This window comes from Rhizophagus irregularis, chromosome 8, assembly GCF_026210795.1.
Source record: "Rhizophagus irregularis chromosome 8, complete sequence".
Taxonomy (NCBI): Eukaryota; Fungi; Glomeromycota; class Glomeromycetes; order Glomerales; family Glomeraceae; genus Rhizophagus; species Rhizophagus irregularis.
The window spans coordinates 1,398,243-1,411,639 of record NC_089436.1 but is presented as its reverse complement, the minus strand read 5'-3'; the positions used below and the strand labels follow the sequence as shown (position 1 = coordinate 1,411,639).

At 27.4% G+C, this 13,397-nt stretch overlaps 5 protein-coding genes across 5 annotated transcripts; 3 read left to right on the top strand and 2 right to left on the bottom strand.

Moving 5' to 3' along the window:
- Window positions 1-557: 557 nt before the first annotated feature.
- On the top strand, window positions 558-2,276 carry OCT59_028194 (uncharacterized protein). Its single transcript, XM_025313169.2, has 5 exons — window positions 558-748; window positions 844-1,004; window positions 1,101-1,410; window positions 1,500-1,766; window positions 1,837-2,276. Exons 1-5 carry the CDS (start codon window positions 601-603, stop codon window positions 2,088-2,090), a joined length of 1,140 nt encoding a protein of 379 aa, XP_025187968.1. The 5' UTR covers window positions 558-600; the 3' UTR covers window positions 2,091-2,276.
- A 385-nt stretch (window positions 2,277-2,661) lies between these two features.
- OCT59_028193 (uncharacterized protein) lies at window positions 2,662-4,133 on the bottom strand. Its single transcript, XM_025313168.2, has one exon. The coding sequence runs from the start codon at window positions 3,999-4,001 to the stop codon at window positions 3,399-3,401; it is 603 nt and encodes a 200-aa protein (XP_025187967.1). The 5' UTR covers window positions 4,002-4,133; the 3' UTR covers window positions 2,662-3,398.
- A 1,510-nt stretch (window positions 4,134-5,643) lies between these two features.
- OCT59_028192 (uncharacterized protein) lies at window positions 5,644-7,591 on the top strand (the record flags this gene model as incomplete). The annotated part of the gene is made up of 7 exons (XM_025323380.2): window positions 5,644-6,066; window positions 6,168-6,279; window positions 6,360-6,466; window positions 6,553-7,159; window positions 7,238-7,273; window positions 7,362-7,394; window positions 7,485-7,591. 7 exons carry the CDS (start codon window positions 5,644-5,646, stop codon window positions 7,589-7,591), a joined length of 1,425 nt encoding a protein of 474 aa, XP_025187966.2.
- Window positions 7,592-9,395: 1,804 nt separating this feature from the next.
- OCT59_028191 (uncharacterized protein) lies at window positions 9,396-10,342 on the top strand (the record flags this gene model as incomplete). The annotated part of the gene is made up of 3 exons (XM_025309937.2): window positions 9,396-9,455; window positions 9,541-9,946; window positions 10,048-10,342. The coding sequence occupies 3 exons, from the start codon at window positions 9,396-9,398 to the stop codon at window positions 10,209-10,211; spliced, it is 630 nt and encodes a 209-aa protein (XP_025187965.2). The 3' UTR covers window positions 10,212-10,342.
- A 1,105-nt stretch (window positions 10,343-11,447) lies between these two features.
- OCT59_028190 (uncharacterized protein) lies at window positions 11,448-12,957 on the bottom strand (the record flags this gene model as incomplete). Its single annotated transcript, XM_025313167.2, has 5 exons — window positions 11,448-11,713; window positions 11,804-12,070; window positions 12,171-12,480; window positions 12,570-12,730; window positions 12,810-12,957. The coding sequence occupies 5 exons, from the start codon at window positions 12,955-12,957 to the stop codon at window positions 11,448-11,450; spliced, it is 1,152 nt and encodes a 383-aa protein (XP_025187964.1).
- Window positions 12,958-13,397: the final 440 nt, after the last annotated feature.

The window sequence follows — 13,397 nt, the reverse complement described above, 5'->3', positions numbered from 1 at the left end:
ATATTAGATATAGATTAGTAATTATTAATAATATCTTCTAAGATACCTATGATTTTAAAAAAAAAAAATTCTCCGGAGTCTAATACAGGTGTGTTTCTTAAATTTCTCTTTTAATTGAGTTGACATGTTTATTAGGGAAGGAGTTAACTTTTGGAGTTTAATTAGAGTAACCAGATTTATAGAAGTGTCCGAGTAGGCATGTAGTACATAATTTATTGTTTGAATAAAAATTTTGTACAGGATGAACATTATTTAGGGTTATCATTACACTTGTTCCAAGTACAATGGTATAATTTTTGTTCTATTTTATTTTATTTTTTTTTAATTCACGATTGACTTTTCCTATGGTAGTACCGGTCCATCATGTACTCAGAGAGCATAGTTTTATAGTTTTTGTTTTATTCTGAGCTATACCGAATATTTACCGATTACCATATCTCTCGATGACTAAGAGTCTCGTAGCATTACGTAAACATCGTTATATCGGGAAATTTTAGGAAATCTTTATCCAATTTAGTTGAGCATAAAATAAACCAAATTTCCCATATTTTTTACTTACTTTCTTGTCCTCTAGTCTTCCTTTTCTTATAATAAATAAACATGTTTCGAAGTATAACAATTCTCGTTTTAATCTTTGCAATTATTACAGCACTTTCTTATAATTGGATATATGAATTTTATACTGTTTTTGGATATAATAGACCGCATATTAAACCTTATGAAAATGGAAAGTGTAGAAAAATCGAAGGTGAACAAATTTCTTTTGAATTTTTTTTTACATACATATATATATATAGCTTCATAATTGTGAAAAAAAAAATAATCATATTGTACAATATAAAGGTGTTGAGGCGTGTGAAGATATTCATATTCATCATCGTACTGGTTACGCTTTTATGGCTTGCGGAAAAGAAATTGAAAGAATTAGAGGTTATTGGCCTCCAATTGGTACTTATAATTCCAGTATTCAGTCAATAGATACGCCTTATATCTACGATATCAATGTAAGTTAGAATTATATTATTAATTTTTCATTACAAATATATACTTATTATTAATTATTAATATATATATATATATATATGAACGTTTTTTCTTAGAATGATAAACTCATTCCACTTGTCTTGAAAAATTTCCCCCCTGAAGAAGATTTTGCAACTCATGGATTAGGAATTTATGAAGATCCTGAAAATGAAAATAAATTATATTTATTTTTCGTAAATCATAAAAGATCTGGAAGTTGTTTTGAAATATTTGAACATACTTTACATACAAATGAATTAATTCATTTAGAAACAATTCAACATGAATTAATAAATACTCCAAATGATGTTTTCCCAGTTTCAAGACATGAATTTTATTTTACTAATGATCATTATTTTAGCAACCCCATAAATAAACTGTTAGAATGTGAGTTTTTCTATTATATAAATTTCGTATTTCATGATTTTTTTTTTTAAAAAAAAAATTAATTATCTATTTTTTACTATTATTACAAGATATTTTCCCTCTTCCATGGGCGAATGTAGTATTCCATTCATCAATCACGAATGAAACTAAAATTGTTGCTGAAATGCGAACTCCTAATGGAATTACCGCGAATTTTGATCATTCTCTATTATATGTTGCCACAACATCTGGTCATGTTTTAATATATGAAAGAAACAAGAATAATAACGAACTTAAATTAAAGGATAAAATGTTCACAGGATATGCTACCGATAATCTTAGTGTTGATGAAGAAACTGGTGAAATTTATGGTGCTAGTAAGTAATATTTTATTAGAAACTAATCTTGTTTATAAATTTATATAACTTATTATTATTATTTTAATAGTTTTTCAAGACCTATACCAGATTATGATTTATGGCAACGATCTAGAACTTCCTCTTATGGCAACTGGAATATTTAAAATTAGTAATAATACTAAAGGGGGTGATGAAAAATACTCTCTTGAAACTATTTTTGAAGATGATGGATCTTTATATAAATTAACAACGATAGCCGCTGTAGATAGAAAAAGAAATACTTTACTTCTTGGTTCTTATCGTTCTAAAGGTATTGTAAGATGTGATAGTTTAGAACCATAAATTTAAAAATTATGAATATTATTAGAATTGTTGTGTATTAAATAATTTATATAGTTATAAAATATATTACAATTTAAAAATTTCTGCTAAAACTGTGTATGTTATGTATGATATGTATGAAATGATGACATGATGACAAACTTGATCATAAAATACAATTTCATCAAATTCTCGTTTAAAGGATTTAACAGAGTCTCTTCCTAAGTCAATGTTAAACACTTGCTTCCAATCTGAGAAAATAATGTGTAAACAATCTAAACTCTAAAGCGATAATCCTAATGGTTTAGATGTTCGCAATATAGAGGCGTTTTGGAACTTGAATTCGAGTCACTAATAACAGAAAATTCCTGAAAAAGTTTACTTAACCATCGAGAGATCAAAACTGAAAGAATACGTAGAGACTCTAAATATTTTTTTCGTACTAATACTTCACGTGGCAGTTGCAGTGATTTTGGTTGTCACGTCATTATTATTATAAGTTATAGCTAACATAATATGATTAATAATGTACTAGACTAGTGAGTAGTGAAATTTATTTAGTATTTTATACAATTTCAAAAAAAAAAACATTACAGCAAATTAATAAACACTATTAGGGAAACTTTATTAAATTTATTTAATAAAAAGCTGAATTAAGTAGCTTAAGTAGCACGTTTGTAAGCCGTAAAAGACGATTTTTCTGGTAATAATAATAACAAGATATTGATGGTTAATATCACAGTGAAAGATTAAATACCAGCTAAATAATTTAAGTTATTATATTATAACCTGCTGATAAGTAATTTATAAAAATTGAAATTATAATTAACTGTAGTTAAAAAGCTGATATTATGTACGAACATATTATATAATGGTTTAACTTAAATAAATGTTGTTAACAAATAATTAATTCTCGACAGGTGGTTACTGCAGTAAATTTCGTTTTTAATGGCGCATTCATATAAAGTAATCCCACGTCATACTTTCTATAAATCAATGCAGTTAAAAGTTTTAATTCAATCATTGCAAATTTTCGTCCTGTATAATATTTATTTAATTTGAGAGCAGCGTCACATTTTGTATCCTTAATTAACCACTCTCTATCATCCATGCTTTTCATTCATCATTAGGTGATAAATGTGGGGCAAGTCTCATACGAATATTAGGTATCTGCGTCCCCTATGCCATGAAAACATTATTACAACACCAAACCGTATCTACGATTTCACACATGTAAACCACGTGATAACATGAACATTTTATTAACTGTTTCTTTTTAAACTACATAATAAATTAAAATAATTAAAATATATTTCTATCTAAATTAACCTAAAAAGTGTTCGTTTTAGACGCATTATTTAGTGAATTACAAGCTATTTGTCTATAATTACGTCTAAAATTCTGTATAATAACAAAATGACTTGCCGATTCGATCTTATTTGATTCAAAAGATATTTCTCTAATCTTTTTGAAAATCTTTGTTCCTTGATGACGAGATTTAAAAATAACTTTATTAGAGATATCTTGTGTAATATTATTCCAATTATGACAAGATTCACCTGATACCAAAATATATTTCATATTATATATATTTGATTTATTATAAGTAAAATATAAAAAACCAGATAATTCGAATTTATTATTCTCCTCTTTTGAAGAAGAAATTCTTATTGATCCAATAACTGTATTATTTGATATGTTTATAGTATATAAAGGAATTTTTCTAGAAATTTGTTGTAAATTTTGATTTGAAATTATAATTCCATCATTATAATTTGGTTCTGTTTTAAGGTTATCTGAAGGAATGTAATACAATAATATGATAACTGATATAAAATAAATGAATGAAAAGAATAAAGCGTATTGTCGAAATGACGATAATAATATTTTCTTATCAAAAATTTTTTCAAGTTTTTGTGTAAGTATGTACATTGTTTTTATTTGTAAAAATGAAGTTTTTGAAAATGTAAAGTGTCTAAGAGATAATTTTATAATTTTTTTGAATAAAAATAAATATATATGATATTGACCTCAACCAGCGAGATTTGAAGAATTAATAAATTTATTTTATAAGGAAATTCAAAGATGAATTTATATGAAGAGGAGGACCGCAGTAACAATTAGTGTTTAAACTAATTCTGTCTCATAATCGGCTAAAACTTGAAACATTTATATTGTATGCATGTAACAAAATTGGTTCTTTTTTTCTTGCTTTTCTTTTTTTGAATAAAAGGACTCACTTTGTTATAATAATTGCTAAAATTGTACCAAGATAAGGTAAAAGACGAAACAGCTAACAAAGAAATGTGTTAAACTTTAAACTTTGTATTTCCAAATTCGGGTAAAAAGTTCCCTCAGCCCAGCCCATTTAAACTATGATAATAAATGACAAGCGAAGTCCTTCCGATTATTTTAGCCCACTAATACCCTTTATTATAATTAAAAGGATAAATTGTCTCTTAAGAGTTTTCTCTATTATTTTACAGATTAAGAAAACCTAGTTCAAAAATTTATTTTTATTTTCCTCACTTTTCTCTTTTAAGTAGAGTCAATCGGTCTTACTTCGGTCCGGATCCAGAATTGCCAGAATTGTAGATCATATTATCGGATATCAATTTCTGGACGTTGGTTTCTCCGTAATTGGGAAGTATATAATTGTTGAATTTTTTTTGTGCTACAACGCTAACAAACAAGGTTAGTAAATTTTGATCCCCAATCCAATTAATCAGTTCATTCAGTTCAGGGCCTTGGAACCTTTTATTCGGTATCTATGATCTATCACAGAGAAACCAAACTTTATTTTCGTCATTTCATCTTTACTTAATCTTGTTAACGTCGCAAAAAAAAAAAAATTCAAAGCGCTTCATTATTACTTTTCAAAAGACCGTCGTCCAGGATCAATTGATCGATAACTTTTTGCTATAATTTTAATTATATCTGATATGATTAATAATTCAATGTTTCATTCAATTTTGAGATTCTTCTATCTATAATTTTTTTAAAAACAATAAAAATCATCCAAATAATGTAATGATCGACGTATCCCCCTCAAATAATAAAAAAACAATGAAAAAAAATTTCATTTTTAAATAATTTTCATTACTATTTATGGTTAAATTAATGCTTCTTTTAAATAACAGATTTTGGGTTTTGAATGTGAAAATTGATAGATTACCAAAAAAATTTGCTCTTATCTTATTATGTTTTTTTTAATTAATAAATATTTACAGTAAGATGGACGAATAATATCTAAAATTTCTAAAATTCTTTTTTATAAAAAAATCAATTAATATAAATTAATGGTATTACGAATTTTATTTCGTAGTACATTGAGAATTATCATCATATCAGTTATTAAAATTTTTTGTTAATGACATTAATATTTAAGAGGTAGAATTTCTTTCACTTGGAAGGATTCAAGCTTTTTTTTTTAAAAAAAAAATCGTCAAATTGGCCTCGCAGAAATCGGAATTAAAGTTTTTTTCGTATATATTCTTACGGAAATTTGTTATCATTCCGTTAAGTGACTTTATTTTTTTTTCTTTTCAAGATAAAACTCCATAGACCATAATTAATGTCAGTTAATACAGAAGAGATTGACGAATTTCCTAAAGGTGATTCCTGTCCAGTCTGTAAGAAAGTTTATAATAACGCACTTTTTTGGTGTACCGTATGCGATTCAAAACGTCTTCAAGATGATTTTCCAAATTGGACGAGTGAATTTCATGAATTAGATTTATGTATAAGAAATACTCAATTAAATGCTGATGCACATACAGAATATCTTGAATGGATCCCTTTTGAAAAATTTGAGAATATTGAGAAGATTAAAGAAGGAGGATTTGGAATTGTTTATTCTGCTACTTGGATTGAAGGTCCAAGATGGAAATGGGATAATGAACTAATGAAATGGGTTGCATCTGGTCCAAGAAAGATTACTTTTAAAACTCTTAAACGTGATGGTATTGATGAAAGACGTAAAGAATTCCTCAAAGAAGTATGAATAAAATTTACTTAAAAAATATAAACAAAAAAAATAAATAAATAAATAAAATAAATGCTTACCTTATCTATATCTGTATAAATCTGTTATACAAGGTTGAGCATCATTCTATTTGCATTGGTGTAAAAAGAATAGTTCATTGCTTTGGTGTAACTCGTCATCCGGATACAGGACGTTATATGATGGTTACTAACTTTGCAAATCAAGGTCAGTTTTAAGTTTTAACGATGTGCACATAAAAGTATAATGTATATATATATATATATTAATTCAGTTTTTTACTTCAGGTGATTTAACTTCTTATATTAAAAAGAATCATCAAGAATTGTCATGGGAACGTATCATTCACTTATCACATGATATCGCTAAAGCTCTTCGAGAACTTCATAGAAAGGTGAACTACAATTTATTATACCTCTTATGTTTCAAATAATATATGAATAAATTAATTTAATATTATACTCTTCGTATATTATCCAGAAACTTATTCATTGCGATCTTCATAGCGGTAACATCCTGAATCATATTACATGCTACGGAATTTTGTGGACCTGGATTGCTGATTTAGGACTATGTTTGAAAGAGGATGATATTGCGAATCAAAAGACGAATAATAGCATTTTTGGAAAAATTGGGTATATGGCACCTGAAGTGCTTCGTCGAAATTCATATTCAAAAGCTGCAGATGTATATTCTTTTGGGATAATACTTTGGGAATTAACATCTTGTCGTATGCCATTCTCTGATGTGAGACAAGACATTCACCTCGTTTATGAAATTATTGAAGGTAGAAGACCCAAAATAGTTGAAGGTACACCACCTGCATTTGCTAAACTTATTCAAGATTGTTGGAATCCGGATCCAAATTTGCGGCCAACCATGGAAGAAGTTCGTAATAGAATTTGGAAATTTTCAAATTCAATGATTAAAGGAAATCGCAAAGATGTATTTGGATTTAAAGCTGCAGAAGAAAAAAGATGTTTAAGTTTATTAACCATATCAAAACAAATATATCCACAAGTCATTCATAGTCAACGGATTTGGAATGAAAGTCATATTCTAAGGTTACCATTTCTCGTTAAAAATGGTACAGTATTTAAGAATTTATAAATGTTGTTTTATTGATATTTGATATTAACTCGTTAAATAAAATTTTTTTTTTTAGATTTAATTAAATTCAATGATGATGATTGTATTACTGGTAGGTTTTTTTTTTAATCCAATGATGATTAGAATAATATTCATAATATTAATATTATATATATATACTATATGTATATATTTTTTAGATACTCATGGATATAGCTGCGCAATTTCAATTGGTAAATTTGTATTTATTATAATAAAAGGTTTATACAAAATGATATTTATTTTTACTTATATTTTTTTACTTATGATTTATTATTTTATAGATCCTTCAATTCCATCAATTTCAATCACCTATCCGAATAGTGGTCTTATGAATGGCCGTTGTATTCCAAAATTTAATGACTCAAACATTGGTCATATTGTTTATTAGTATCGTTATATTTAACACACACATCTATAATGTGTGACAAGTTAGGTCGATCATACTATAATACGTGCTGGCGAGAGTTCGAAAACACTTGGATTTTTTGAAAGATATTATTTGTCACCTGCACGTGACCTAACCTGTCACACATTACATATGTGCATAAGTGCATTTATCACATAATTCAATCAGTTCGCAATAAAGCTTATTTGTACTAGTTAATAACCGAAAAATGTATATTATTAAAACAGTATTTGACTATCTAAAATTCCGCAGCCAATAACTATAGCACGTGACTTTAAGATCCGTGTTTAAAATTTAAATCCGGTTAATCCGACGATAATTTATCCGGATATTAATAGTAAACGGATATCCGGATAAATTGATGCACTACTTCTGGGTATTCGTCTTACCTACGCGTAATCACATGTCATTTTTTTGATTATATTATGGAAATGAGAATTCAGCTGATATGGGCTGATATGATCCGAATGTAACATAAAAAAATCAGGCGATATATATATCGGATGTAATTTAACCGTTTTAACCATTGGTGATATTTAGCAGTGTGTAACATATAATGGAGTGAAACAAACGTACGTGATAAATAACACCCCGGCCGGCATTATGATAATTTTGGCTAGGTTATGTTATTTATCACATGTGTATAGTATCACGCGGGGGCTTATACACTACACAACACCTCCTACCCTACACCGTATTACTCAAGAACTTCTCACGAGAAAATTAGATATAATAAAGTATTAAATACAGTGGTCTCTCACCTACTCTTTTTATTGCCCACTCAATCTTTTTAATTAACAGGATGAAGATGAATTATCTAACGATGTGTTTCGAATCATTTAAAAAAACCGACATATTAATTGTTTTATTAACTACAATACTTATTTATGTAACACATTTTTATTATAAATATTTTACCAGAATAAATCCTCTTCCAGGACCAATACCACTTCCAATTATTGGAAATCTTTTAAATAAATCTGGAGATTTAGATGAATGGTTTTTAAAATTACATAAAAAATATGGCGATATATTTGAAGTTGTATTATTAGGACGAAGAAGAATAATTCTTTGTCGTGGGGATTATATTGAAAATATGTTAAACCATTCAAAAAATACTAAATATTTTCTTCGATTTCCTCATTTAAAAGAATTAGATGATTTAAAATATTTTGGTACTGGAATTATAACTAATTATAATTATAATTCTTGGAAATATAATAGAACATTTTTTTCTCAAGCTATACTTACACCTAGTTTTGCTAATGAAGCTTTAAATCAAGGTCATCAATTATTTTATGAAATGGAAAATTATTGGAAAGATATTGGTCCTGATACTCCAACAGATTATTCAGCTTGGATGCAACGTTTTACAAATGATATGATTATAGTTTTAACTACAGGAAAAAGAATTTATTCTTTACCTTCTTATTTTAATACAATAAGTGAAAAAAAATCTGATGTTCCTCCTGCTTCAATTGAAGATTCTGAAGCATTTATTAAATCTCTTCGAATGTTAATTTTAGGAAATGCCTTCTTTATTATTATACCGACTATTATTAGACGTTATTTTCCTTTCTTTAAACAACATCAAGATAAATTATTGAAAAATCGGGATTATTTTTATAGTAAACTTGAACAAATTATTGAAAATAGAAGAAAAGAAATTGAAGAAACTCCATTAGATGTATCTCTCAGACATGATATGTTGACTTCTTTTATTACAGCAAATACACCCCGTGATATCAATAAAACTAGAAATGTTGATGAAGAATTCTTGAGACCTATGACAGATGAAGAAATTCTTGGAAGTATGGGAGATGCTATAGCTGGTGGTACTGACACGGTATTAAAAAAATTTTTTTTTTTATTATTATCTGTAAAATTGGAAACCCCGATTTAACGATAATTTTTATTATTTATCACAATAGACCGCGAATTCTTTAAGTTTTATTGCTTATTATCTTCAACATAATCCGGAAATAAAAGAAAAATTACGACAAGAACTTTATCAAGTCCTTGGAGATGATACGACGCGCCCAGTAACAAATGGAGATCTTGATAAACTTAAATATACTGAAGCTGTTATCTATGAAATAGCTCGCATAAAACCTGTTATCAACATGATGATGAGATATAGTAGTGAACCTGACGAAATCGCTGGTTATAAATGGCCAGCAAGGACTATGTTTCATATGAATTTTGCAGCTATCAATAAAAATAAAGCTCATTGGGAAGATCCTGAGAAGGTAGATCCAGAGAGATTTATGAAAAAAGATGAAAAGAGGCATAAATGTGCTTTTAACATGTGGGGTGGGGGTCTAAGGATTTGTCCAGGTAATTATTATTATTTATATCTTTTTTTTCTTAATTTAAGATGTCGTTATTAAAAGATTTATTTCTTAAATTACACACTTTTCTAAATAAATATTATACAGGACGAAAACTTGCAATGATTGAATTGAAACTTTTAACTGCATTGATTTATAGAAAGTATGATGTAGAATTAGTTGATAAGAATGCGCCATTAAAAACGAAATCTACTGCATTAACTACCTGTCAAGAATTAATGGTTAAAATTAAACCTCTAAATCCTAACTAATATAAATTAAGTTTACTTTAATTGAAGATTAAATATATTAATTATGTATTCAATACCATTATTTGTTAAAGTAACATTTACTTGTATTTATTTATTACATATTAAAATTAAAACATTATGTTCGTACATACATATATAACTTTTTAACTACAGTTTAATTTTTGATATCAATTAGGGCAGTGACATTTATTACGTAATATTTTAGGGGGTGGGAGGGTATTTAAAGGTCATATAACATATAAGTGTAACGTAAGATTTTTCATATTACATGGGGGTGAGGGAGTATGGGCTTATAGTAAATGGATATTATGTAATAAATGTCACTGCCCTTACCGATACTCGTAAATTTATTTGTAATAACCTAATTATTTTTTTTTTACTTTACATGAACTATTTAACCGGTATTTAAATAGTATTCAATTTGAGTTTGTTTTTTACTGTGATATAGAGCACAAGTTCAAATAGTCACTAACTTTGTCAATATCTTTTTCAACATATTTATCATTATTGCAGTAAAAAAAATTTTGTTTATAACTATTCTACGAGTGGTGGGTCGCATTCATTTCTATCTCACCGCCGACAGACGTTTCACCGACGGTCATTTCGCAGACAAATGTTTCCCCGACAATTATCTCGCCGACAAGTGAATTTAGGATTAGAATTAGGGTTAAGTAAGAAATTAGGGTTAGGATTAGAGTTTGGATAAGGTTAGAGTAAGTGGATTAGGATTTCAAAACTGTCGGGTGTCGGTGAAATGAGCCAGACCCGTCGGCCATCACTGCAATGCAACTGCCAATCAAGTATATCCGTGAAGTGGTTACGCAGCATTATCAGGCCAAAGAAGTATTGGTTCTGATCTCTTTTCATGAATATGTAAGAATTTGATTGGTTCGTACTTTTTTCAAAGTTCCTTTGATCCTTCTTTTTGATCCGCTATTAACGATTCGAATTCAAGTTCCTTATTGCGAATTTGTCTGAAACTATTGGGATAATTTTATGAGTATTTTATCTGTTCACAATCTAGGTTGTTTACACAAGTTTTTAACTTTGGCTTAGGGAGAGACTGTGGTAAATCCTTTAAATCCTTTATTGTATTTTATGATCAAAGTTTGTCATCATGTTATACAAATCATACATACACAGAATTTTTTAAAATTGTAATTAAAATTATAAATTATAAATTATATAAAATTATCTAATAATTGATTTACAGAAATTCTAATAATATTCTAGTATTTAAATTAATGGTTCTAAACTATTACATCTTACAATACCTTTAGAACGAAAAGAACCAAGGAGTAAAGTGTTTCTTTTTCTATCTACAGCGGCTATCGTTGTTAATTGAAATAAAGATCCATCATCTTCAAAAATAGGTTTAAGAGAGTATTTTTCATTATCCCTTTCAGTATTATTACTAATTTTTAATATTCCAGTCGGTACAAAAGGAGCATATCCTAGTTCCTTGCCATGAGCTGCTACAACCATGTATGGTTTTGGAAAGACTATTAAAAATAATAATAATAATAATAATAAATAAATAAGTTATTTTAAATTTAATAAACAAGATTAGTTTCTAATAAAATATAACTTACTAGCACAATAAATTTCACCAGTTTCTTCATCAACACTAAGATTATCGGTAGCATATCCTGTGAATATTTTATCCTTTAATTCAAGTTCGTTATTATACTTGTTTCTTTCATATACTAAAACATAACCAAATGTTGTGGCAACATAGATAAGAGAATTATCCAAATTCGAAGTAATTCCATTAGGAAGCCGCATTTCAGCAACGATTTTAGTTTCATTCGTGATTGATGAATGGAATACTACATTTGCCCATGAAAGAGGCAAAATATCTTGTAATAAAAAAAATAATAATAATAGATAAATATAATTGTTTTTTTTTTAAAAAAAAAATCATGAAAATATGAAATTTATATAATAGAAAAAACTCACGTTCTAAATGTTTATATGTAGGATTGTTATTATAATGATCATTAGTAAAATAAAATTCGTGTCTTGAAACTGGAACAACATCATTTGGAGTATTTATTAACTTATGTTGAATTGTTTCTAAATGAATTAATTCATTTGTATGTAAAGTATGTTCAAATATTTCAAAACAACTTCCAGATCTTTTATGATTTACGAAAAATAAATATAATTTATTTTCATTTTCAGGATCTTCATAAATTCCTAATCCATGAGTTGCAAAATCTTCTTCAAGAGGAAAATTTTTCAAGACAAGTGGAATGAGTTTATCATTCTAAGAAAAAAACGTGTATATATATATGTATATATTAATAAGATAAATATATTTGTAATAAAAAAATTAATAACATAATTTTAACTTACATTGATATCGTAAATATAAGGCGTATCTTTTGTCTGAATATTGGAATTATAAGTACTAAGTGGCGGCCAATAACCTTTAGTTCTTTTAATTTCGTTTCCGCAAGTCATAAAAGCATACCCAGTACGATGATGAATATGAATATCTTCACAAGCTTCAACACCTTTATATTGTACAATATGATTATCATGAAGTTATATATATAAAAAAAACAAAATAAAGTTTAGAAGAAATTTGTTCACCTCTGATTATTCTGCATTTTCCATTTTCATAAGGTTTAATATTTGGTCTATTATATCCAAGAACAGTATAAAATTCATATAGCCAATTATAAGAAACTGCTATAATGATTACGAAGATTGTAATGAGAATTATTATACTTCGAAACATTTTTATCTATTGATAGAAAAAGAAAACTAGAGGAAAGAAAACGAAAGCATGGGAAATTTTGTTTATTTATGCTCTTGTCATAATCGAATCTTTTAAAGATTGGAAGTTTCGGAAATAGAAAATTCCGAAATCTAAAATTTACCAGTATATCGCAATGTATGAGATACCGAATAATTTTCAGACACTCGTTAATATTCGGTATAGCTCAAAGTAAAAAATGACAAGGCGTCTCTGTAATACACAATTAAAATAAATAATATGAATTGCATATTTTACACATATTGTTTGAATACTATAATTGATATCCGACAAGTTCAGATTTTAGAATAGATTTTATACGCTGGTAGAGGTTTAACGTTGCGCTAAAGCTCATTGCGCACGCATTTGGCATGACAATTTCATGCAGGCCGATCAATTATTTCGTCTTTTCATAAAACTTT